Source organism: Aphelocoma coerulescens, chromosome 7 (genome assembly GCF_041296385.1).
Source record: "Aphelocoma coerulescens isolate FSJ_1873_10779 chromosome 7, UR_Acoe_1.0, whole genome shotgun sequence".
Classification (NCBI taxonomy): domain Eukaryota; kingdom Metazoa; phylum Chordata; class Aves; order Passeriformes; family Corvidae; genus Aphelocoma; species Aphelocoma coerulescens.
In genome coordinates, this window is record NC_091021.1 from 15,119,736 (window position 1) to 15,146,091 (window position 26,356).

General features: G+C 41.7%; 1 protein-coding gene across 2 annotated transcripts in view; it reads right to left on the reverse strand.

Moving 5' to 3' along the window:
* ITPRID2 (ITPR interacting domain containing 2) overlaps window positions 1-26,356 on the reverse strand; it is a 40,244-nt gene that overhangs the window by 11,129 nt on the left and 2,759 nt on the right. For both annotated transcript variants that reach the window (XM_069022314.1, XM_069022313.1), the window contains 9 exons: window positions 23,456-23,505; window positions 22,560-22,616; window positions 19,922-19,958; window positions 18,570-18,668; window positions 17,903-18,111; window positions 16,403-17,097; window positions 12,731-12,803; window positions 6,549-6,637; window positions 2,250-3,476 (listed from right to left, as the gene is read on the reverse strand). In XM_069022314.1, the coding sequence (XP_068878415.1) occupies window positions 2,250-3,476; window positions 6,549-6,637; window positions 12,731-12,803; window positions 16,403-17,097; window positions 17,903-18,111; window positions 18,570-18,668; window positions 19,922-19,958; window positions 22,560-22,616; window positions 23,456-23,505 (2,536 nt within the window). The remainder of the gene's footprint in view (window positions 1-2,249; window positions 3,477-6,548; window positions 6,638-12,730; window positions 12,804-16,402; window positions 17,098-17,902; window positions 18,112-18,569; window positions 18,669-19,921; window positions 19,959-22,559; window positions 22,617-23,455; window positions 23,506-26,356) is intronic.

The window sequence follows — 26,356 nt, forward strand, 5'->3', positions numbered from 1 at the left end:
TTCTTTAGTTCTTAGTTTGGGGAATTTTTGTTCATTTTGGTTTTTAATCTCACTACATTGCCTACATCCAAAGACCTCAGCTTGCTAATGAACTCTCATGAAAACAAGATTGTTGAAGAATATCTATTTGCATGTTGCAACAAAATACGGAGCAAACAGATAAAATCCAGGGGTTTGTTACATGTACAGACACAGGACAACAAAGAACAGTGGAAACAGCAAGAATGTTTACCTTCTCAAATGCAAAAAAGACAGCTTGTCCAATTTAATTTTGAAAGAATTCAAAGGACTATTGATACGCCGTGGAAAATTTGAAGCATGTTCATTCATATAGAGAAGTTTTGCTCAAACATGATCATATCAAGGGGATGTGTTTATTTTTCCTCTGCCAGCTTTCTCTGTTCCCTGTTTTATCAGCAACTTATCTACTCCTCCTTAAATCCTTAAAATCAGAATCATATATTTAATAGCTCGACTTTTTCTTGAGTCATTGAGTATGCTATGTGCCAAACTCGATCTCTACTGTAGGAAAAAGCAGGGAATACATTTTCATACCAACCTCTGCCATGACAATGACCAGGCCCCAGACTCTGAAACTAGTTCAGACAAAATATGCTGGAAGAAGAACGAGTGGGCTAAATGTTATTATCCCCTCCAATGCCCCTTTTTTTTTTGACTGGACCAGCCTGAGTTCTGGATGTAATATAGAAGTTTCTTTTTCAGCGGGTTTAGTTAGCATGGTATGTGCAGTAGAAGTACTGAACACACTGTAAACTTACACAGATCAAGGCTGCAATTGGCACACACGAGAGAATTCTCCAAAGAAGGTTAAGTTCTGCAAACACTTTCTCCCAGGCACATCATGAGTACCACCTTGAGCAATGGTTGACTTAAAACACAGGTGACCACAGCCCTCTGCTGCAGAGCTGGTCACAGTGCCAAATCTTGCTCTGAGGAGCCAGGCGAGCTGATATAACCAAAGGAAGACTGGACTCACCTCTAACTTTGGCCAAGTGGAAAAGTTAACAAAATAACAGGGGCCCAAAAAAGCCCACTACAGCTTACCACCTGCACTGTGGTGCAGCCAGCTGCATGTTTGCTCTTGGGTTAAACACACAGAAATTTTATGTCTAGAACTGAATAGTACTCATGTATTCATACATGAATGAGCAGAGTCTGTAACTGCTTTGCCCACGCAGCCTCCTGCAGGAGCTTGCAGGATCCTAAGTTGGATCACTACCTAAGAAAACAGCAGAACCAGGATGGCAGAGGAGAGACAGTTGGCAATCAGGAGAGGAGGAGCAGAAGGTGTGGCAGAAATTACGTGCTTGTGTTCTCAAGCATTTCTTCTCTGAGTGATGAGATGGACAAAATTTCACATGCTCTGACAAAATCAATTCTTAATAAAAGACTGATGGTATCAAGAACATGTTGACTAGCTCCAGAGTTGTAAGTGAAAAAGATTGGCATTAAACAGCACAGAAACACACAGAGATCAATCACTGACATCATTATTGAAGTTTTGTGACTTGTAAGGAAAAAAATACATTTTTATCAGCTGGATGAGAAGTATGTCAAAGAGAAGAGAAATCAAAGGACTGACTAGACCATTCTGTGATTCTGTAAATATGAATTTTTGAATCTAAAGCTAATGATTCTTATCTTAAAATAATAGCTGACAAAGAGTACAGTGTTCCTCCCGCCCATCCAAGAATATCCATTAAAGCTAAAAAATAAAAAATATTGAAAAAAAAATCAGTCTGGGTCAACTGCTACAAGAAAATATTAAATGCAAAAATAGTGGAGCACTGAAAAGATGATCATAGAATCACAGAATATCTTGACTAGGAAGGGACCCACAAGGGTCATCAAAGTCCATCTCCTGGGCCTGCACAGGACAACCCCAAGAGTCATACCATGTGCCTGAGAGCATTTTCCAAATGCTTCTTGAACTCTGTCAGGCTTGGGGCTGTGACCACTTCCCTGGGGAGCCTGTTCCAGTGGCCAACCATACTCTGGGTGAAAAATGTTTTCCTAATATCTAACCTAAAAATCCCACCTTTAAACACTTTAAATTTGCCTCTTTAAATGGAAGCTCCTAAAACTGTAGCAAATAAGACTTGCACAAAAAGTCTTTTTTTCCTGATCTGTTAAACTACACAGAGGAATATTCAGGTATATCACCTTGGTTTGTTAAGGATAAAATATGGAGCCCCTTTGCCCAGGGGCAAAATTTGGCTTCTTCTTACCTGTGAGAGGTTCTGCAGAGAGTTTCTGATGTCATGTAGGACCCTGCGTAGCTGCATCTCCACAGTGGAGGGTGGGTTCATGGCAAGAGGACGATGAGGAACACCATGCCTTGGAAAGAAGGGACAGCTGAATGGGGGAAGCATGGTACTGAAGGAAGCGCCGGAGATGCTTGGGACACTGTGGGTGCTGAGCGTCCTCATGTGCTCACACAGCGGCCTGTCCTGCCACTCACTGGGGAGGGAATGGAGGGAGCACGTGGACTGGGACATGGCTGCTGGTGTGTGCAGGGGGCAGCTCTGTACCCTGGTGGGACTGAGCTCCTCAGACAGCCTGCTGGGCCCGGCCTGGGGCACCTCTTTCTTGGAGGACGAAGGCACAATAAACAGTGTGGATTTGCACACAGGATGGCTGGAGGCTGCCTCATCCTCACTTCTGTCATTCTCAGACGCTGCTTTCTCATCCTCCTCCACTTGTGTGTACTTGTACGTGAAGGAAGGAGGACTGCAGAGAGTCTCTTTTCCTGGAGTTAACTGAACATTCACAGAGGACACCACTTTCACTGGACTCAGCAATGCAGTTGGGAGAGACTGAGACCTCCTTAGAGGATAGCCTGATTCAGCAAACCAGAGTCTCTGCTTCCTCAGAAGATCTTTCGACTTAAGCAGAGTGCACCTGGCCTTGGAGTCAGGTGAGCTAATGATCCTCATCTCAGCTCTCTGCAAGGCAACGTGAACTCTGTCCACAGATGATGGGGAGGAGCCACCATCTTCCAGAGACTGCATCGACTTGAGGATATGATGCGTGTGGTACTGAGGAAACTCAAACACACTGCCTTCCTCCAGCAGGTCTGATTCTTTTTGCTCACTGGAAACATCTTCCTCTTTAGAGCTGACCTCTCCTTGGACTATCTCTGATATTTGAGATGACTTGCTTTCTTGTCCTTGATTCTGTTCAGTTTTATAGTCACTAATTTTTCTATCTTCACTCTTTCTTCTATCAGAAGATGCCCCTACCTTTCGTCTCTCTACCTGAGAGATAATATCCTCTTCATCATCATCATCATCCTCCTCCTCATCATCATCTTCCTCCTCCTCCTCCTCAAACTTATCAAAACAGGGCAGTTCCTTGGCTATCGGTGTCTTCTGTTCCTCACTGTGTGATGTCACAGTTGTTTCACTGTCACAGCTGTCAGCACTGCTTCCCATGCCCTGCAAAGACTCCTGAACCTAGGAAAGATGAGACAGCAAAGGAGTGAATGTACTGAAGACTCAACTGCTGCCTTCTCTGGAGTCAGGCTAAGAGTACAAGAACACATTCATTGGGTATTGGGGTGGTGAGCAGAAAGAATAATGCACTTAGTGTGCAAAAAAAAACAGTGAAGGAGAGCAAAGAAACCATGGTACCAGATACATCGGAAGTACAATTAAATATGGCACCAAAAGGAGGTCTTTATTTTTCTAGAGAGAAAGCTCTTCACATATTCCTCTTATTTGACAAAAAATTCTATATTGTAAGAAGAACAGAAGTGGCAGAAGAGTAAGAGCAAATAGAGTAAAATGCTAGTATTTTAGGTAGTGATGACAAATGGATAGCTGGGTCATGGTACAAAGCATCTCCCATTTGTCAAAGTTCACAGCACTGAAATGAAGGGTAGCATTAGGAAGTGCATACAGAGAAGAGAGAGGAGAACTGAAGACTGTAGTGAAACTGTGTTCCAGGACAACACTAAGAATGGGAAAGCCAGTCTGCCCATAAACTCAGTCTGTTTTTAGTTAAAGAATTGTTGAAGACTGAGAATCTCACATTAGGATGTTAATTTCAGCCGAAGACCACATCCAGTACTATTAGCCCATCCTTCCTTTCTCCTGATACTTTTTCCCCCTTTTCATTCTAAATCAGAGTTTAAACCAGAACACAGATATGAGGGAGTTAATTTAATACGTAACAAATGACAGGAAAAGCATCTAAGAGAAAGGAAAAAAGAAGAGATCTATGCATTGCAAAGCATATTCTTGAAGCTGGCCTGACTAACTGCTGCATTTACAAGTGGACAAGACATTTTCCTAAGAGTATGTTGTATAAAGTACACTCTTGGAAGTTTACCATAGTTGATGCATGAACTAAAAGTTTTCCCATCTCTAATTTCTGCAGCTCTCGCTGCCATTATGATATTAATTATTAGTTCCTTCTAAAGAGATTACTTATGATGTTTGTCAGGCAATAGTTCCTTCTCCAACCATCTAGAAGATTTCAGCCATGAAGATCATCTTCACAAGTACGTACCTAACACTGCACTCACTGGCACAGCCACAAACTATTATGGAAGACTGTGCAGGTTCAGATATTTTTCAAGTTAAAGGTATTAAAAGAACAAAAGATTATAATGCCTAGGTGAAATCATGTGGGCTACATGTGTGTCTATCTGTGTCCTAATGCTCCATCACATTGTTTAATTATGAGTAAGGCATAAGAACTTGGATGGAGAACTCTGGCTTCTTTAGTAACATGAAGCTCCCCTGCAGAATATCCCATCTCAATGTCAAAATCTCCCTCAGAAATCTTAATTTTGGAAGTCAGAGACAAAAGGCAATATGGTTAAAATTTTGAGTTCTCTCCTGAGTTTCAGAGGAAGGCGATGGGTGCTGGAGTCAATAACTTAACAGTAGATGGCACTAAATTACCATACTTTTAAGAAACAATATATACTCCTCTGTATCCCCTTCATCCTTTCACAGGTTCTCTTCACTAGCTGCCAAGTTCTCATTTCCCCTAGCTGCATCATTCACCCGTGTTTTCTGAATTGAGCTCAGCATTTGGTCTGAATAAAGCAGTGAAGGTGGCAGAGAAGAGCCTAGCAACTCCGTGACACAAACTTCGTGCAGTCTTAATCTACCTTTTCAAAACAGCATAACAGAAAAATCTCCTGCCTTTACAGCCAGCACAGATAAACTCCATCAATATTCCAGTGAAGGGGCACTTAGCTGCAACATGCTTTTAATGGGCTCTTAATCAGGTTGCAACCAACACAAAGATCAGGAGTGACCAACTCTCCTTCTAACATGCCTGTCAACTTCAGTGCATTTGCAGTTTAGTAGAGAGCTGAACAAGTATGTCAGATGCTTATGCTCTTTGCAGGGACTCAGGATCATTTTTCCCTTTATTCACTTTCTTGCTCTTGGAAAGCATTAAGCTGATGTTTAAGGGAGACAAAAACTAACCCTGTCTTGGCTTTTATTTTATTTCAACTCAGTTGAAAAACTACTTAATAGGAAAGTCCAGAATACCAGTACCAAAATGAAAAAGCAACATTGATGGATGGAGAGGGTGAAATATTTCTTCTTAGTAATTGCCCAACAGCTTTTAAAATGCTTGGTGTGCCACAAAGGAGAAACATATGGTAGCATAAGAAACAGTTCAGCAGATACAAACTATAGAAATGAAATTGCTGGAGGTGCCCAGAATCCCATCTATTCCTTTGGGCTGTGGTCTAGGTCCCAGAAATAGCTGGCCTTGAGGACAGGATCCCACTCAAGGCTTTTCTCTGTCCGACTGACAGGGCAATCAAATCATGACTATTACTGTGTGAATATTTTAGGAGAACCAGGAGACCAGCTCTCCAAAATATCAGATACAATACAATGCTGTGCAAGCATGTGTATTGAGCAGACACCTAAACACCATGCTGGAGCAGAAGCTTTCCTTAAGACATGAGGTCTCTGGTCAGCATCACAGCAATTTCTGGAACCAAGATCAAAGAAACTGGAACAAGAAAGAGCATGGAAACTCAGGAGCAACTAAAATTAGTCTATCTTCACAGCAAAGGTAGTATGAAATTGTTTTTATTTTCTGTCTGTTGTGAATTTAAAAAAAAATAAAAAAAAGAAAAGTATGTAGGGTGTGGGGGAGAGAAGAAAAAAGAGTGGGAAAGTAAAAATGACAAAAAAAAAAAAAAAAGAAATTATCAGCAGAATAGCTATAATCTTTCAAGACCTTAATCTCTACCCACTACTGAGAGGAATCAACTACCAGACAGCGAGAAAAGATACACCAGAGAGAACAAACAGGACATATTGAACTTGGAGCTTATTCCAGTCCCAAGTATCTCCAGATTAACCTACCAGAAAGGCTTTCAAATTTGAACAAAGTCTGTAAAGGACTCAGCAGGTCCAGCTCTGAAAATTATAATTTTATAGGATCTAGACTGACAGTCACAGTAGCGGACAAACATCAACATCCCTTCTATTGTCCCCTACTGTTTCACACTAATCAGGATGAGAACCACAGGATGAGAGCCTTACCTGAAGCTGATTGAATGGAGAAGAATCTGTAGAGTCCTCAGCAAAGCCACTGCTGTCAGAGTGCTGACTTGCTGTCCGTAAAAGCTGATCTGTTTAAAACAACCAAAACCCAATCATAATTACTTTACAAATCACAGCCTTTCAAGACCAATCACATTCAACACATGCTTTCCTTTTACATCAAAATAACATTAAGTGGGTAATACAATTGCTTTTCAAGCTCCACTTTGAACAAAACAGAGAAACAACTTGTTTTTTTTCAAGCAAAGTCTCTCTCACACAAAGACGTATTTGTGAAACTTCAAGCAGCAGTGGAAGAGAAACCATCTTTTACATTTTTCCTTCCTGTGCTGTGGAAAAAACCCTCTGCAGATATTGCCACCATTGGAGTTTTCCTTTCACAAAACTACCTCACTGGTTAATTCACATGCAGGCTAGGGGAAGAGTTGTTTTGTGTTGAAAAGTACAGATTTGACACCTCTCCTGATCACTGGTCTCCTGAAGATACTGAAGATCACTGGTCTCCTACCAGCCTACACCACCCCATACACCCAAAGGAACAGCATCACATGGGCAGAGGGGGCCACGTGGAGGACTCTGCCAGTGGCCAAGAGGGTCCACTGCTGGTTTAATGAACAAATGCAGAACATCCTCTAAGCATCAATGGGCAATCTGCCAAAGCACATTCCCAGTGCCCACTTATACATGAAAGATCCTCCTGCTTGTTCCTTTCTACTCGCATTAGGTAAGCATGAAAATAGCCTAAAGAGGCTCTAAAACCCTAAGTGCTTCCCAGGAGTGATTTCCTCTGGTGCAAGCACTGCATTTGCTAAGCAGCTTTGCAGGGAGATCTCAGCAAGCTCTGCAGTACGCTATTGCATGTATACTGTTCCTGACTGGACACAGGAAGCACCCACCAAGTGCAAGGTTTACCTTATGGCACCAGAAACATTTTAGTCAGCCTGAGGTAGGCAACAACCTTATCTCACCTTTAGGCCTCAGTAGAAGTATAAAGGCTTGGAGATGGGAAGCAACTACAGTGGCCTGTAGCCCCCAGACCCCTGTCACCTCCTCCTCTCAAGCCTTAGGCAAGAGCTTGCTGCTGTCTTCTCGAAGGCTCAATGCAGAATTTTGCCCCACTTAAATGTCAGCCACTTAAATGTCATCATATAATTAATCGCAGTTCATATCTCAATGCATTGGCATGCATTATGAAAACTGTTTTGAAACAGTTGGATATTCAGAACTAATTTTTTTTAGTATTTATTTTGAGAAACATTTGACTAACACAGAAATAAGTAAGAGCCTGCAGAGTCTGTGAACACCAGCAGAGGCAAACTGCCCGCTAAGCTTCTGTATCAGTGATGTCACACAGCTTTTAGGGAGTGCCTTTCAAATTGTGCTGCTGTGCTGTTATCATGGTAGCCACAATATCCTGCGATGACAAACAACTTTTCTACCTCAAAACAGACATCCCCACCCAACTCCCAGTAAAGACAATGGAAATTACTTCCCTGAGAACTGGATCTTATTAACTGCCCAATTCAATTAATACAGCTGAAAGAGCATGCCATGTACAGCTTGTCACCACAGCTGAGGCTGGGGGGGAAGCTGTTACCTTCTTCAAGGTGAACAGTTACCTACTTTTGTTGCCAGACATTTTGGACTCCCCTCTTTTAATATCTGGTGAATTTTAGTTTGAGAGAAAACCACTGCTGGGGAAAGCCTTAACCTCTGTTAGGCAAGAGATCCCCACTAGTTCACATAAAGCAATCTACCAGTGCACGTGCTGGCATCTGTTTTCATGCACATGAAGATCACTACTGCTCAATAGAATATTGACCTGCCCTTCTATTTCCTTCTCAGTCAGTATTTCCTTTTCAGCTATAGAAAGGAAAATGACACCTGTATGTTTTCTCAAATCAATTCTTGGTCTTCTCAGAGACACAGTACTAAAGTTAAAATCAGTCTTTTAGATAATTTTCTATAGCATCAGTTATTTAGGCACATGCTTTGACAGCCTTACAGGACAGATACTGCCAGTCAAGCCCAGAGCAGTCATTCACGCTGGCCTCATTTATCCATACAGAGTGAGTGGCACAGTATAAACAGATTCAAACTGCCTTGGTTCCACCTCAGGTTACATCCCCTTACTACAGTCATCCCTTGCTTTCTGTGCGACAGAGCTGCCAGGATTTTTTTAACATTTTAAAGCAAACCAGAAAAGATATGTTTTCTGAGTAGTCATCTGCTACCACACCTTAACCTTGTCTTTTGCAAGTTCTTAGGGTTCTCCACAACACCACTATAATGTAAATGCAGTAAAAACTTATAAAGAACTGGAATATCTACTGAATCAGCAGTGAAATGACAAGGTTTGGTTCCATAAAGACTGGAAATACCAACTAGTATGCTGGGATATACTGCTACATAATGGTATCCACCCTCCTTGACAACTACTGACCCAGCTATACAGCCTGCTCTACAGCACCTGGATATCTCTCAGATTCCAGCAAACAAGGGGAAAATATGAAAACATTTTTTAAAAAGCTACAGAGCTGTATTTGGCTCTTGATTAAAGATCATCCTTTGCCCTGTGTAACCCCAGCAAGGCAATTGTACCTTCTGCAAAAAGGTACCACTGCACAACACCAACTCGGCCACCCAAAAGTACTGTCAACACCACACAGAAGAAATCTGAACTACTGGGAGGAGGCCAGGGGCAGGATAATAAGGAAAGTGTGGGAGAAGGAACCAGCCACAACAAGCAAAACCAGCCGGAACAATCAAACTCCCATCCCAGTTTAACAGAGCACAAATTAAAATGCCTCTTGGATGGTTGTTTTAAGCTATATAAAAAAAAATAATAAAAAAAAAAAAAAATCAAAGTATATTTAGGCACTGGATACATGTCAAAAAATGTGTGTATTCATAAATAAACTCAATAAACTGAAAAAGTTCTAAACAAAGAACACATGATGAAGAAACAAGTCTGTGGTTTAGAAAATGTGAGAGCAGATTCATCAGAGCATCCCTATCAGGGAAATGATTAGTTCATCTACTGTAACATAATAATCAGCTACCAGTGGACTGTCAGTCTCACCTCTTCTGCATCACTCAACTGCTCACACAGAAGAGGAGAAGGAATATGTGGAAACTGTCCATGAAGCTTTCACATTTGTTTCTTGTACCTGCACTATTGGAAAAGCTCTAATGCACTTTGTATTTTATGAGGTAACTAATAAAATAACATTCCCAACTTAACTATCAAGTATTTAATTATGGGGTTAAGTATCAGCTGTCCCTTTTTTGCATACCAATCACACCCTGCACCCCAGCACTAACAAAACCAGCCCAATAGGGAGCCCTGCTGCAAAAACTCTGAGTCCCTGAGGATTTCCTAGCATCTGCACAGATAAGTGCAGACTCCCATAAATACTAAATCTGTTCCAGATGTTTTCTTCTCACTCCCCCATATCCAATCTCCTGTGGAGCTGCACCCGCAGAGAGCTATAAATACAATAATATATTAAGGACAGGAAGTGCTGATGATGTGCTTTCTTCCCTTTCAAGAACTAAATTTTCAAACCCAGTAACTGCTTTTGACTATCAACGTAGGATGCCTCAAAAGAAACAGGTCTGTGGCTACTCAAAATTACACAGAGCTATTGATGTCAACACCCAGACATTCATGAGTTAAAATGTATTGAGAATACTTTGTCCTCTAGGCATTGTACCTGTATTTGTCTTGCTTTTGGGGCATTTTTTGGAATGGAAGGTGCTCCTGTATGATAGGTCAGTAAGAATTTTGGTTTGGAACTAACAAACCTTTCTACCAGATAACTTTGCAATAAGCTTTTTTTTTATAGTGGAAATTTAGCAGCGCTGTATGTTTGCAAACTAGCTGAAGCTTTTCATTCTTGTGTTCCTAAAAAACTGAAATAAGAAACATGCTTTAATTGTGAGTCTAAGCAACAGCAGACTTTATGCTTGTTATGTTCAACCATAACAGTCAACCATAATATTTCAGTAGGAAAGAGAATCTTTTTTATTTGAATACTTCACTTCTTATTAAAGGCCCTCTCAACATACCTTACAAACTGTTGTAAATGTCACAGAAAAGTGACATCTCCCTGTGTTAGATGTAAAATGACACTGCAAGGTTTACAATAATCTGTACCAACCCTCATAATTGACAAAGAAATACCACCACATGAAAAGAAAAAGTACAGAAATATTCCTTCATGGGAAGCATTCATCTGGAACAAACTTTTTGTTTATGAGTGCTTATGCACAGTAGAGACAAATCCACTGAAAAAGGTGGGTTTGTGTAAGGATCATTGACTGAAATCACATTGCAACAGAAGACCTGTGGTTGAATTTCATGCTGATTCAACCCCATGAGATTGCAGTGAGAGTGGTATTTCACATTCAGACACAATGGCCAGAATTTTTAATAAGTGACCATTAACTCTGGATGCCTTCACACTTGGTGAACAACCACTCTCTGAGACAACAGGCCTCTATGTTGTCTCATGTTGGACAACTTGCAAAAAAAAAAATTGGCTACAGTTTTTTTATGTTTTGGGTAAGTTCTCCATCAAATATTCTCCCTCTTGGCAACTTTACTGAGATCCACACAGAACAAAGTCCTAAGTTTTTTACATCTTCCAGGTGAAATAAAATGCTGGGTTAAGACTAACTTTTAGCAAATGTGCAGGCATTGATACCCTTGTTAGATAAGCCATAGAAAACTTTAGGCAATGCCTGTCTGATAATAAAGTGTCACCACAAATCTGTGCCAAGTGTATTCAGAAATAGGTGGGACATAGTGCCTGGGAAACATGACCCAGCATGGCCTGCTTCTGTCAGACTGCAGTCCCATTGCTAGAACTGTTGGTACCTTTCAGCAGGTACACACAGGACCATCTGACTTCTCTTCATTGCATGGTGGAAGAAGAGGGTAAAATAACTACTGTGAGCAGTAGTTTTTACTTTTATTTTTCTCCTCCCTGACTGCAGCTGCTGGTTCCTTAAGTTGTTTTCCTCTGAAAAGCTCTTCCTGCAGCTGGCAAGGCCAGGCAAACAGGAGACCTGCCCTGTAAAGGCTGCACCTCTTTTCATGTTATCATGTAAAGCAGGTGGTAATGAACTTCAAAAACAGCTAAGGAAGAAGTACTAGGAACAGTTAGAGGTTCAGTTTCTGGCAATCCTTAGTGGCCTATGTTTGTAGCAGAGGAAGCTTAGTGAGCACTAGGCTGTGTTATGCAAAAACACTGATGAACAAGTAACACAGGCTATCACCAATAACCAGGCATTACCCTCCAACACTTAGTCCAGGGCACTCTCAACCATGTTAATGCAATTCAGCTGACAGTTCACAAGATTGTCAATTCATTTGTGAAAATGCAAATAAGATGATCTCTGTTTCTTAAGACAGGTTTTTCTGCCTCTCTTTAGCACCTAGAGATGCTAGCGGTGATTCACTAAGGAATTGCGTTGCATCTACACAGCTCACTAAGCGCAACAAGCTTTAGTTCTTTTTTAATTAAATGTATCAGCTAGAGAACGGACTTCACTTGCCAATACTGGGCAAAGTAACAATCACAAAATGAACTTGAAAGTCAGCTTTTTACCCCTCCCAAGCCATAAAACAGATAACTAAGAACTTGAGATGAAAGCACAAACTAAGTGAACCACAACAGCCAGTGCACAGTGTTTTCCATGTGAGGGACTATGATTTCCACGTGGGTGTAGAGACATTCGTTTTCTGTGCAGGCAGCCTGCAGACAGAGCAGTAGTGCATAGAGAAAAGCTGCATGTATCATGCAATTTGGGTTTAAAACAACATAATTTCAGTTTAAATGGGTATCTTAAATTACAGGATCTACTAAGGAAAAAAAAAATCCCACACAATCTGAATTAACATTTCAGGCCATCTGAGCTATCATCAGTTATACAAAAGTGCAAACAGCCTGTGAGGTTATAGGGCTGTTGTCTTGCCTGTAATTTGGTTGCCACTTTGTAGTAATGTTCTGTGATTTAGCTAAAAAAGAAACCCATAACTTTTTTGTTTCTAGAGAGAAAACAAACTTTAAAAGCTTAAAATATCTGAATCAGCCTTTCAGAGATGGAAGGACACTCAGTAGTCAGCTGTCTCACAGAAGTTGCAGTCTACTCACCTTTCCTTGACTTGGTCACTGCTAGCTGGTGTGTAGCTGAAACGTGAGGTAGATCCCCCTCTGTACTCTGGATCTATCAGGAAGAGGAGATAAATATTTTGTCAGGCCAACTGGAATATGCTTCTGTGCTTAAGAGTGCCTAAGCTATACACACTGCACATGCAGGAGGAGGTTTTGTTGGGTTTTCCTCCAATTCAACAGACTGTACTGATTGAAGGAGCAAATCGTAATCTCCTTGAACCAACTTTAATCAGGCATTCAGCAATGCTCCTGGAGGAGAACAGGAATCCTTGGGCAGCACCTCCCACCCACAGCACAGGACTCCCCTCTGGTTACACACAGCATGCACAAAGACCTGGAAATCACATCCTGTGACAACACAGAGTTCTCAGTTCCTCTTTGACAAAACACTAAAATTACCGTGTGAAAACACCTCTGACAACCTCTACACTACCATCTTTTTCCAGTCAGAACTCTTGGCCCTTCATTTGAATATAAAGAACAAGTACAATACATTTAGAAAAATGACACAAGGACTGTCATCTGCTGCCCTACCAGCTATTTCCTATGAGCCACCAGTCCTCCAGCAGAAGGACCCAGACCCTGCCAGAATCTACTCCAGACTTCCCCACGCCACTACTCATGGAAATACTTCTTATGTCTTCCCATACAGAAGAGGAAGATAACAGATTCAGATCCATGCACATTTCAACTGGGAAGCTTTAAACTACATAAAAATGAATCTTTTTACTCAATAACTTTGTGAAACACAGTATTATTAAGAAAGCAGTTCTCAGGCAAATGTTCAAACAATGAAAAGAATATGCCTAAAATCCCAACAGGGAGGCCTTTGTTTCGTTCAAAACCAAGAACACATTCTCTCTTTTGTGTGATCCAGAAAAAATCCTAATGGATCACATGCAAGTCTACATGCATAACCCCCCAATCCAATTATCCACAACCCTTCCCTCTAATGGGCTGCCAACCCAGTTTCAAAATTATCATGCAATGAATTTATCTCAATTTTTTATCAACTTATCATTAATTTTATCAAATTATCAAAAAACAAAGGTACTGATGTTGATAAGCCAAAATTAGTATTTGGCTAAGGAAGAGGTTATATCTGCATTGATATCATGTGTATAGCAGCCACAAGGGTGCATTTTCCCAGTTACAAGGGTTTTGAGGAGTACTAGTCCTGAACTTTCCACCATTAATAAGTGAACATAATTACTTTTGCATGATAAACCTAGCAGTTTCTGTTCCTTTAGGAAATGAAGGCTGTACCAAAGGGGTAAATCCTTATTTCATCCAAATGCAGGGGAGCATAGAAGGGGCTCACAATTTAAAGATTAGGAAAAAAATTTTTTTTTTTTAAATGAGAAACAGCAAGTAATTTTACAGACACTTTAATAAAACTGGAAGCTCGAGGAAAGGTGTCTTGATTCTCTCAAACCTCCTAGTTTCTTATGGCTAAATGTGCAGCCTTCCAACAGCTAAGCCTCTTCTCATTTAAATACTGTCCACCTCCTGTCCTTGGCTGGGAGACAGTGTTCCAACCATGTCCACAGCACGGTGCAGCTCCTCAAGCAAACAGAAGCTCCTTCCCCATCCCCTCAGCCAATATTCATGCTGGTAAATGACCTTCAGGACTGTCACTGGCCACCTCAGGGGCGGGTGTTTGGGGGAAATCCTGCCCTGACTCACTCCCACACTAGCTATCTTCACAGCCACAGACTTCCGAAGGGCACACAAACCTCCAAGGCATTCGTAAGCATGGAAAGAACTTCCTTGATATATCTGTCATCTTTCTTATGCATAAGAATGCACTCCAAGCCAAGCTAGGAAAACAGGGGGAGGAGTTATTGTCACTGTTTCTAATACAGTTTATTGTTCATTACAACCTGCTTGGAGTCACACAAAAATAAAATCACACTGCCAGGAATTGTTCTGAAATGTCTTCAACAAAACTGAATCCCTCCCTCCCAGGGATCTGTAGGCAGTTGATAAGTATATACTATATTGCATCAACAAAAAACTAACCACAATCCCATCCCACATCATATGCTGTCTTGCCAAAACAGCTGTGTTTATGCCTGGCATCACTGCACAAAATGTGTCAACCAAAACTTCGCAAACACATCGCATTTGCACAGAATTCAGCAAGTCTTTAAGGTCCAACTTACTCTGAAGGAAAAATCCACTCCTCTTTTTAATATATACACATACACACATATATGCATATATATAAAATACATTAATTGTTTCAGTTTTGCCCTAGGGTATCACAAATGTACTTCTCTGCTGAAATATGTGGCAAAATGCATTGCGACTCAGTCCCCTCCAATTGTGCCAACAGAAACATTTTTGTAGCTACACAACGAGCTGTATCAAGAAAATTATCTGGCTGAAAACTAAGCCAGGAAAAAGAAATAAATCAAAAATACACTGGGTTTCTTTTTCCCTTCTCAACTGGACCAGTCCTTTGTTCTGGTTCAGTAGATGGCCACACAACATGTGGGTGAGGACACACTGGAATAAGCCAGTGGCAGGAACCACAAGAGGCTTGATTACCTTTTTTTGGCCTAATGAGTGCCCTCAGCTACAATAGTTGATCTAGAAGAGCTTGTCATGACAATATGACACTAGACACAGTATCTACTAAATCATGGCTTCATCATTCGCTGTAAAACGCTGGGGCTTTTCTATTCACTTGCTTTCTTCATTTCACCAATGAAATCACAATAGCCTTCATTTTATACATCTATTTCACAGAGACAAAGAACTTAACTACTGAACTTTTAACAGTCACACTGAAATGTGTCCACAAAAGCATCTACTCATTTAAGAATTTTGAGACAGTTCTTACAATTCAAGCTGCAAGTCTATACAAAAATGGCATTTTTGAATTTGTAGGCTGCATGTTTACTAGCCTAATAAACAAATCACTCACAGGAACCTGGGAATTAAAAATCCTTTGGGACAAATATCAATATAAAAATGGGTATCTGCATTTATGAAGAGATTAAAAGACAGCACAGAATTTGTAACTGAGCCATCACTGAAAGTCATGTCACAATGACTTTCAACGTGCTAATTTCCAGAGAACAAATAAATCTGCTTACAGTAGATTGTTATCACAACCAAAAGTTGCACAAGATGAGCACCTCACTCTGCATGAAAGCCCCTCTTCTGTTTCATGCAGCAAAACTCTTGCTTTATTCACAAATTTATTTTTAATCAACATCAATTAATAAACCGAATTTACTTTTAGGCACCAAAAATAATGATTTCTAGTTAACAATTTAAATAAAATAAAAATTAAAACCCCAAGGTTTTGGTACATACAAAGCCTAAGCTAGATCCACTTACACAGGGAAAACTTCCTAAGAGTTATGCCAGTGATTGTAATTGCCTGAATTTGATTTAAAAAAAGAGAATGAGAACTTTCCCTCTGACTCTTTGGAATAACAGCAGCAGCAGCACCAAGTTCATTTCACTAAGAGGATCAATTAGAGCAGCCTGCAACTGCTGAGAAAGTGCAACACTCAGAGAATTTAAAGTATTCCTGGAGAAAACACTGTCAACTGCACAGGAGGGAACATTCCTCTGCTGGCAGACAGCGAGTTATGTAAACTGTATGCACAAAGAAAGTCGTGTATCTTCACTCACCTCTTCCATCTCAAAGGAGTCCTTCTGCTGCAGCATTAGGTTCGTTATGGACGGGTTTGCGAGGGGAGCGCAGGGGTCTCTACCTGGTGATGCTGTGGACAGTCTCTGTGTCAGGACACTGCTGTCGGATGTACTGGAACTGCTGCTGAGGCCTGGCGAGTCCAAAAGACCGGGTTCTTCACAGGGTCTATCCTGGGCACCTGCCAACCTGCCACCCTGCCCATCTGCTGGAGGCACAGTACCCTCTTGTGCATCATCAGTCACAGCAGGGGGATGCGCAGGTCTGTCTGTGTTCGCAGCCTTTGTCTGACTGCTGCCTATCTCCTCCTTTACAGTAGCCAAAAAAGAGGGACAGTCTTTCTTTTTAGGATATTTTGGCAATTTAGATTCATTTTTCACATCATTTTCCTCACTCTCTACTTCAGCTGGACTTTTCCCTTTTTCAACAGGCGAAGGACTTAAGGAGCTGCTGCCATCAGCTTGCTGTGTGCCACACAGATTGAGTTTTGACAAGGTCTTCATTAACCGACTGGCTGTATTGCTGCGATTCAGAGGGGGAGGGCTGGATGCCTCTTTGCTGGAAGACACTGAATTCATACTCCCAATTTTCTGCAAAGGAGTCCCAGAGACTTGAGAATACAAAGAAGAAAAAGCATTGGCCACAGTAGTAAGCACTTCAATCTGACGAAAACGACCTGCACAGGAACGAAACACAAAGCATATCTGAAGAGGGAATTTTGATCATAACCTCTGCCCAGCCCCACAAACCTCCTCCTACTTTTATCAAGGGCCCCTAAGTCTGAATGAACAGTGCTTCAGCCTGTAACATGAAAGTGATACCATACTATGGAGAAAAAGAAACACCTTTGCAAGAATCTTTACTAAATGCACAGGAACAGCATGCAAACTTGTCCCAAAGTATGTAAGCAGTCTATGTGTGTGAATGCAAGTTATTTACAAAATGCTAGAGTTACTCGCATTGCTCTCTCCATCTACAGCTACAAAAGGACAGCTATGCCCTCATTGCAGCAACACTCATTACAGATCCAACAAAGCTCCTGTCCAAGTCAATAGAAATACTGCCCCAGATTTCAACAATGACAAAAATAGGTCACTGCCACCCAGAAAAAAAATCCCACCCAGAGACTGAAGAACACCAGAAACAGAGGGATATTGCTATTTGTTTTGGTGCTCTAAAGCTGCAACAGAGGACAAGATTAGAGATGAGAATGATACAAACCAGAAGGCAGCATACCTTACAGGATGCCTTGTATTTCTCTCCCCCACTACAAACCCCTTCCACTCACCCCAAGGAGTCCACCCTGGTGGTCACCTCTTGCCTATTTAAGACCAAGCAAGAGTTTTATTATGAATTCTGAATGGAATTTGGCCTTTAGGCTGTAACTGAGTTTTCCCAGAATATTAGATACACACCTCTTTTGGGGTTGTTTACATAGTTAATAAACTCATAAATAAACTGTGCTTCAAAAACAGACTTACTTGTTAAAGCAAAACTTGGGTTTTCCACTTCCATGCGCTGTATTTGGGCATTCAAGAACACTTTGATATCTATCCCTCTGGCAAATGATGATGAATTAAAAAATCTCGCTGGAATTTTTGAAGCAATATCTGGTTCATCTCTTCCAAACCCAAGGTTATAGAGCACTTCTTCAGGATCTTCCTCATAAAGCTCCAGTAATTCAGAAACGCTAGACAAATGAAAGATGTTTACCATCTACCTGTCTCCTTTTAAACCCTTCTATCCAGCTGCTAACTCAGCCCAGTAGCCAGTTTGGTTTATTGAACTTTTGACTCCTACAGCTCAGCCTATTTTCGGAAATAATTGTGGAGATCTCTGCATCTAAAGTTTTGGTTCCCATGACGAGAGCCATTGGCCCAGACACATCACAGATCAAATCCTGTGATTTCTAAAATCAGTTCTAGTCTGCAGAGCTCAAATTTTAAAATGCCATTAAAATTCCATGCATTTTTAATGTTTAGGTCCATTTGTTAGCATTTACTGAAAACCACAACTAAAAAAAATTAGAAGTTTTTCAAGCAACCAAATGAAAATTCCCTTCTCAGCTACTAAATGCAACAATGCACATAAAACAAGCCAAGTCCATTTAACTGAGAAACAGACCTTCAAAGCATAGTGCTGTTTTACCTTGAAACAGTTGCGCTGCTTTTTCCAGAGCCGGTAGAGTTCATACTTCTCCCCTTCTGATGGAACTGCAGCCTCCTGTCCTTTGCCAGTACACCATTGCTGTCAACACAAACAGAGAGGACCCCTGTGATAAACCCCTTCTGTTCAGGGACTTGATTCTCTGCCTCGCTGGAGAGCTTATCCTCCAGCACTGCTGAATTTCTCTTTTCCCTTTCAGTGTTATCTGGTTTATATTAGCCATGTCATTTATTGAAATACAGAAACAAAAGCAAACCCTGGGCCACCTCAGTAAAAATGTACATAGACGGTATGAATTTAAAGGCAAATGCGAGCGAGAAAACAAACCCTGATCTGCCCTTGCTGCCCCACCCTCCCTGTTACCACCCTCCTCCAGTAAGGAAGCCCAGCCTCAAGTGAGCTGTCCTTGCCCTGCCTTTTCCTGCCTTCCCTGGGGTGCTGCCTCCTCCAGCAGGACCACCCCTCTATGCAAGGCCACCCTCTCCACACCTCGGGTACCTGGCTCGCCCCAGCTGCCACCCGCCTGCAGCAGCGCAGGACTGCGACCTGCCCAGACCTGGCTGGGGAAGCTGAAGAGGCTCCAGGTGGGGGGAAATGAAGCAAGACAAGCTCCAGCCCACACTGCTGGCCAGTCTCCTTCCCAATCCCAAACTATTTCTTCCCTGCATCTGGAGAAGCTGCCTGAGCATTAGGTGGTATCTTGGGTTCAAACATACTTTTACGGCTGATCTCCCTGGGAAACAAACTATTCCCCCCGAGAACAGCAACCAAGAAACCAAAGGCAGCAGAGGATTCCCCTAAGAGTGTTTATTTACTTATGGAGGCCAGCTCAGGAGCAGAGAGGATGCTGTCCACAGCGGCTGTGAAGTATTTGCCGAAGTCTCAGTGGCGTTTTAGTTTTAGCACATTTTATTTAGAAGCTCTAACGATCTCTCCTCTCTCAAAGTCTTTTTCCCCCACTCCCAAAAGACATCTGCTGTGACAGGCAAAACTAATTTTCCCTTGAAATTTCTGAAACAGTGAGTAATCAGTGAGGCAAAGAAGGTTAATCATGCTAAGTTACTAAGATTTGTCATTTCTCTGTTTTCCTCCGGATACTCCAAAATACATGTCAGGTCTGCTGAAAGAATGAAAATCTGAATTTTTTTTCCTGCACCTCCTAATGACTGTTTCTGTGTTATCTGGATCTTTTCCTTCCCTTTCTTGTAAACAGACATGAGCAGAAGAGCTTTAGCTCTGTGGTAGCCCCCATGACTTCTACTGCTCATTCTCCCTCCTGCCTTGCAGTATAAAAATATTCCTCTGAAGTAAACAAACACAAAAAATATGTTTACCATGTTTCTGTTTGGGTATCACTCCGTAGATGATTAGCTATAGAGAAAGAAGAAGAAGAAGAAGTTACATCCAGACCTCTTCATAGCTACACTTCCCACAAACAGTATGAAGAAGCAGACAGTGAGCACATTTACCAACAGTACTGCATAAATCAGATTTTACTTTTACCATATAAATGTGATTGTCAAGGGTTTCTAGTATACGGCTGATATAAAGATGATTTAGTTTAATCAAGCTCTGTTTAAAATTAAATCTCACACGGACACATGTTTACATACTGTCATTAATCTTATTACTCAAAATTTAAATTGTGATAAGCTGGTAATTGTTATATAAACCATTTATTGCTTTGCAACTAAAGACATAATTACCAGCTGCAGGGCTGTTCCCGGGTGGGAAGGGGAGGAGGACAGGAATACAAGGATTGCTCCAGTAGAGAAAGTAAAGAATACAAGAAAGGCAGCTGGCCCCATGGCCAGGTGCTGAGACTGTATTTGTTCATCTTTTCATCAGCAAAGTGGGGCAGAGCCCTGGCTGCCTGAGCTGTGCAATACATGGACAAGAGCTCAGTGAAGCCCTTGATGCTGATGGGCCAGCAGACATGCTCAGAGTTGAGAGGGCTTGGGAGGGAGGCTGTCTGCCAGGTACCAAGCACCTGGTCAGGCTGACAGGGAACTCAGCACTTTCTGCAGCTGGATCCCATGGGAACATCCCAGGCAGCATTATTCTTTCAGAACTGAACCTCAGAATTAAATTAAGTTTCCCCAAAGAGGCAACTCAGCATTAACAACTTGCCCCAGGAGACAGGCAAGGAGCACGTGTCTGTTACAGCAGCCCTCAGAATCAGCTATGAAAAGAGTGAAGTGATGTCACACACACTGCCAGGAAAACCCTGCATCTCAACCCACTGTGCCACCAGAGTAAAGTCAGCAGTCGGCAGTAAAACATGGAAACCTCACAGCCTCTCTTTGTTTCAGAGGCATCACAAAGAAATATATGCAAAGGAATGTATGCAAAACACAGATCCCACATCTCTTCTTTTTAATACTCTTGCCTATAATATGAAGGTAAACCTATCTGTAAGGATTATCCAGTGACTAAGTTGAACAGCTAAACCATAGATTTTACCAGCTCAGCAGTGGGCTGGGGTTACAGGTCCCTGCCCAATGCCCTCTGTACCATTCACACAGGGCTCTGGCTTGTATCTGGACTCAGGCAGTCAAGGCTGCACAAGGGCAGGCCATTCATCCTAGCCTCAAAGGGGCTGTCTGTCTGGCAGGGCACACAGCACTGCTCCAAGCAGCTCTGTTGTCCCTTGTTCTTGGATGGGAAGTGAAGCCCAGCAGAAACACACGCATCCTTACCCAGAAAAATCAACCAGCAATTCTAGTACTGGGGCCTTTTCATCTGAACAAGCTATATCATGCTAAAAACCCATAAAAAACAGAAGTCCTTGGAAATTACAAGGAGAAAAACTGAAAAGAAAAAAGTGACATGATGTTCCGAAATGCACAGATTCTTGTATTCTTGGTCATATGCTCAGACCCTTGGATTATCATTACAAAGAAACTTTTCCTACGAAATCTTTGTATGGCAGGCAATCTAACAAGAGGAAAAGACTGTCAGTAGGAAAATTTAATCCAATTTAATCTATTGCAGTAGGACACTCATTTACTGCTTTTCTATCATTACCAGATCAAGATCATTACCAGATGAACTTTTTTCCCTAGAAGTCTTAAATCTTTAAAAATTAACGATACTTCCTTCCTCCAGGCCTTCTCCCCTGCTTTGACACTACTGGCAAGACTAATTTGGAAGGAAAGGGCTTTCTACTACACCAGCTCTGGCACTTAGCAAAAGCAGTAACTCAAGAACATTAAAAGCTAAACTGGGAGAGTAGTTTTGTCAGATAACCCCAGGACCTGGTTTGTGAGACATTTTTTTGCTATTTTACTCCAAGATGCTGCTGTTAGAACAGAATCCACAGTGCATTTGTTAGTTTGTTTACAGCCACCTCTAAGCTATGATCAACAGAAAGGCTAGAAGTCTTTTTTACAAAGTCCACGGGGAACAGCCACATCTCCTTCCCCTTAAAAAAGGGAAGAGAAAGAAAAGGCAAGCAGCTAGCAACAGAAGAGTGTATATTGTGGCTGATCCAAAATACTTACTCAGTTTTGGTGCTTTTCACTTCTAAAAGGACTTAGCCCTTAATGGGTTTGCCTCTTGGCTGACAGAATTTCATTCCTCCTTTCAAAAGCTCGCACATGCCACTCCCAAGGGATTCAGTGGAACTGGGACATGCATGGCTGCCAAGAGTAACCCATGGACAAGAAGAGCAAGTAGGAGAAATCATTTTCTCACAGCCTTGGTAAGTGCTCCAGGCTGTCCTGTCGTTGTGGGTATGAAAATGAGAGGGCAGAAGCAAATTCAGGGCTGCCTCTGACCTTTGGGTCAGAGACCCAGAGTGTTTAACTCTAGCAGTAGTCTAAATAACTTCAAAAAGCAAAAGCAAATCTTCCTGCATTTTTTGTATGCTTCATCCTGATTTTCTAGCCAATGTCGTTCTTTAAAATAAAAATCAGATGACTGAATATAATTTTTTTTGCTAGAAAAGGAGTCATAATTTGCCACACCCACCTTCGGCTCCCAAGGATAAGTCATCTTCAAAACTTCCTCCATTTCTCACCAGCATGCCTGAAACGTACAGTTAGCAGATCAACAACTACAGTGCTCTGATGTTTTCCTTCCAGCAGCTTATCTAAAGATATTAGCAAGACACTTCATTTGATACAAGAAATAACCAGACTTTATTTACAATCCCTGCATCGCTCATGCAGTTAAAATGCATTAAGAAGCAAGAAGTTACATTTCAGAACATAGCAAAACTATTTTGAAAGAGAACAACTGCAACACTGCTTTAGTTTTGTGCTCAGAAACACCCCCGCGTCTATGTGCGAGCAAATTAACTGCAAGTGGGAACCTGGAGGTACCACTCAGCACATCTGCGCCTTCTGCCGCTGCATTATCTACCCTCCAGACATCTTACCAGGGGAATCCAGAGTGAGTCCAGCTGGGGCATTCCCCTCTCACCTCCCTGTACCAGATTAGGAGCTGAAGTGAAGACTCCAGGCACAGCAAGTAATTTTTCTTCGCCCTGTCACTACCTGCACATTCCCACTGTACTTTGAACTTTAGTATTCGGACCTGCTCGGATAGTAAAATTTTCAGGTGTGGCACCCACAGTTATTAGAGGCAGAGACTGCCTAATGCTCATGAGCTGTGAGACAAAATCACCTCCCTGTTTTGCATATTTGGGTTTTTTTTAGACCTTCCTAAGATCTCCAGAAAGACTTATTCAGGTTCTTTCCTCCCTTCTCCAGTTTCTCGGGCACAAGTGCTCCGCTGTGAGAATAACTCTGCAATGCTGACCCAGCTGTGGTTTGTACTGCTACTAAAGAGACGAGGTCTCACATGAATGTCCTCGAAAACAGTTTCCAGCAAAAGAGATTTCAGTAGGTAAAGCCCTTCCTTACCCTTCAACAGAGGATTGCTTTGCTCATCCAGGGAGGCTCCCAGAGGCGTTCTGAAACCACAGAAGAGATTAACACTACTTAAGAAACTTGCTGCTTCATGTCCTTCTTTACAGCATGTAACAAGCTTGTGATAGCAGCAGTTGTCCCTCCCTCCCTCCTTCCCTCCCTCCACCCCCAGAAAGCACAAACATTTGACGACTGGCAGTAACCTCCTAAACAACCCCCAGCCCTCTAAACAAATACACCTTGCAGAGAAAAACAACAAAACAGAATAACTGCAAATCTCAAACACCTTCAGGGGTGGCAGCCCCTGCTGAGGAAAATCATGGACTTCTCAGCAAAACACTCAGAAAAAACAAGCTTGAGTTTTTGAATGGATTAATTCAATCTCATTTATGCAGCAAAAACTGTTGCCATTTTTCTAGACCTTTAAAATTTCTTGGAGAGAGGGGTGAAAAGTTGTATCTGGCGATCAGGAAGAATCAAGATAAAAATCCTGACAGCTATGTTAGCTGTCGCTTGCCAGTTCTGATACTTTATAGACTCTTCACACTAGTTCTCTTTTGGATGATTCCTCCTATTGCTGTTGCCTGAAAGGCAGGGGATTTGCTGAACCTCATGGTGCTCGAAAGGAGCAGCAGAAGCCTCACAAATGACAGGTCCATTCCCACTCTGGGTTCACACTGTATTTGTTAACACTAGCTAGATGTTTCCACATTTTGTCTCTCAGACGTTTAACCAAAGCCTTGTCACTTCTAAGTAGCACAGCATTAACTTTCAAAGCTCAAAACAAATTCAGAAATACAATACTCATAAAGAAGGGGAAAGCAGATGATTTATGTACCTACATTATGTATGTTTCATTTGGATTTTTAATTAGACAAACACATAAACCTGCCCAAAGACCTGAAAGTAAACAGCGCTCTGATACAGTATTTATTTTGGTCCCATGGCCAAATTAAGCAAGGGAAGTTTGCATCTGCTTTCTAACAGACCTTACACTTCACAACCTTATTTTTCTTTCCTCTCTGAAAAGAGCTCATTCTCTCCAGATGCAGCCTGCTGATATGGAGCAAGCTCACTTCAGCATGCCTTTTGCAAAGCACAGCAAAGCCCCACCACGGTGGGACTCCAAGGCAAACAGGCAGAGCATCCAGGTGCAGAAACATGTTTCAGGTGACAGGACAGACTCTGCGGAGGCTCAGATCTGTATTTCCATGTGCCTGTCCAGTCAGAGTCTGAAAAATCTTAGGATATATTGTCTAAACCTGTCACGCTATGTCTAGTTGTTTACTCCCTGGCTCTGATGGGTGCACTCCCAACCTTCTCCCTCTCCTCCCGTGGTGGCTGCTCCCATGCCTCTATGTTTTTGATGTAGAAACTTGCTGGCATTGACTTTGACAGCCAAGGTCAGTGCTGCACACAGTGACTGGCAGAAAGCAGTAAAAGTATCCACCAAAGCTGGCATTTTCCTTTATAAATTAAGTCTGTCTTTATAAATTAAGTCTTTCCTTTATAAATTAAGTACAGCACATTAGCAGCTACCACAAAAGCATCCTTGTCAACCACCCCTTGCTGCCCTGCCTGCACTGCTGCACACAGTTGCCATACACTCCCTGCCTTTGAAAAACTTGCTCTTAAGAACTAGACAAAAAACTGAGTTTAAACACGGGACAAGTACCACACAAAAATCCTTTCAGACAACAGCATGGATAGCTCTGCCTCTCTGCACCAGGCTGTTTTGCACCAGCGAGGCCCACAGTTCTGTCTCAGAGCAGCCCTGTGCACTTGGGAATGTTTGGGCTGGGGGGTCCTTCCACTTGCTGTGCCCTCAGGATGGGGTCTCCCTGCCATACGCAGCCTCAAGGCTTCCTCTCATCCCAGAGCTTTGTTTGTTCAGCTACCAGTTGTGCTCGGGTGGTCTTTCAGAATAGGACAAGGGTTTTGCACTGTGCTGTGGAAGTGTTTAAACTTCAGCTTTTAAAACCTTAACTGGGCAGAAGCCATGTTTATTTTAAACTTGAGGCAAAAAAATCTCTTCTTTCTGAGGCATTTCAAGAACTCACTTCCTGCATATCTACAGGAGATGGCTCCTAGATACCTCCCACATCCCCTGTATTACTGGCAGAGTTTAAACATATTCAATCAAAATAATACACGTCATCATAAGAGTTGACAAAAATTTCTTTTTATCTATCAATGTAATACAAACACTTGTGTTTCAACTTTTATGAGCTTTCTTATTACTTCAGAATGCCTTTTCAAAGTACTGGGGAGAGAGCAAAAGAGGCCTTTCTCAAAGACATGCGATTCCCAAAGCGATTCCCAAAACGTGAATGATCCAGAGACTGAGTAACATCTGACATTTTTTATGCCCCCATAATTCTTATCACAGTATGATAAATACTCGCTTTTTTTCTTTTGGGGTTTGCTATTAGTTGTTTCTTTACAAAAAACCCAAAACAGCAAAACGCTTGTCTACCAAGGTACATAACATGGGATATTAGGAACCCTCCTCTCCTCCAAAGCACATGTGAAACAGATGCCAAATAATAAGAGCCCCAAACCACTAACATAAGTATCAAAGGACAGCTAGTAATTCTTTTTATCCATATTAGAACACTATTGATGCTTTTAGAAACAAACAAAGGAATACATCTTATAAGCAGATCTATTTATGCAGTGGGTTGATATTAAGGGTTTTTGTGCTGCTGCCAACTCAAACCAGAAAATGAGATTTTAAAAGTGCCAATTTTCTTCTAATTCTACAAACACATACAGAAACTCAGACAAAATGTGAAAGACTGCTTTTAGAAAACATGTAACAGAGAAAGTATTGTAATCAGTGACTGAAACTTCCTATGTAGTAATGGCTACATGGTAACTTGTTATGGAGCTAGC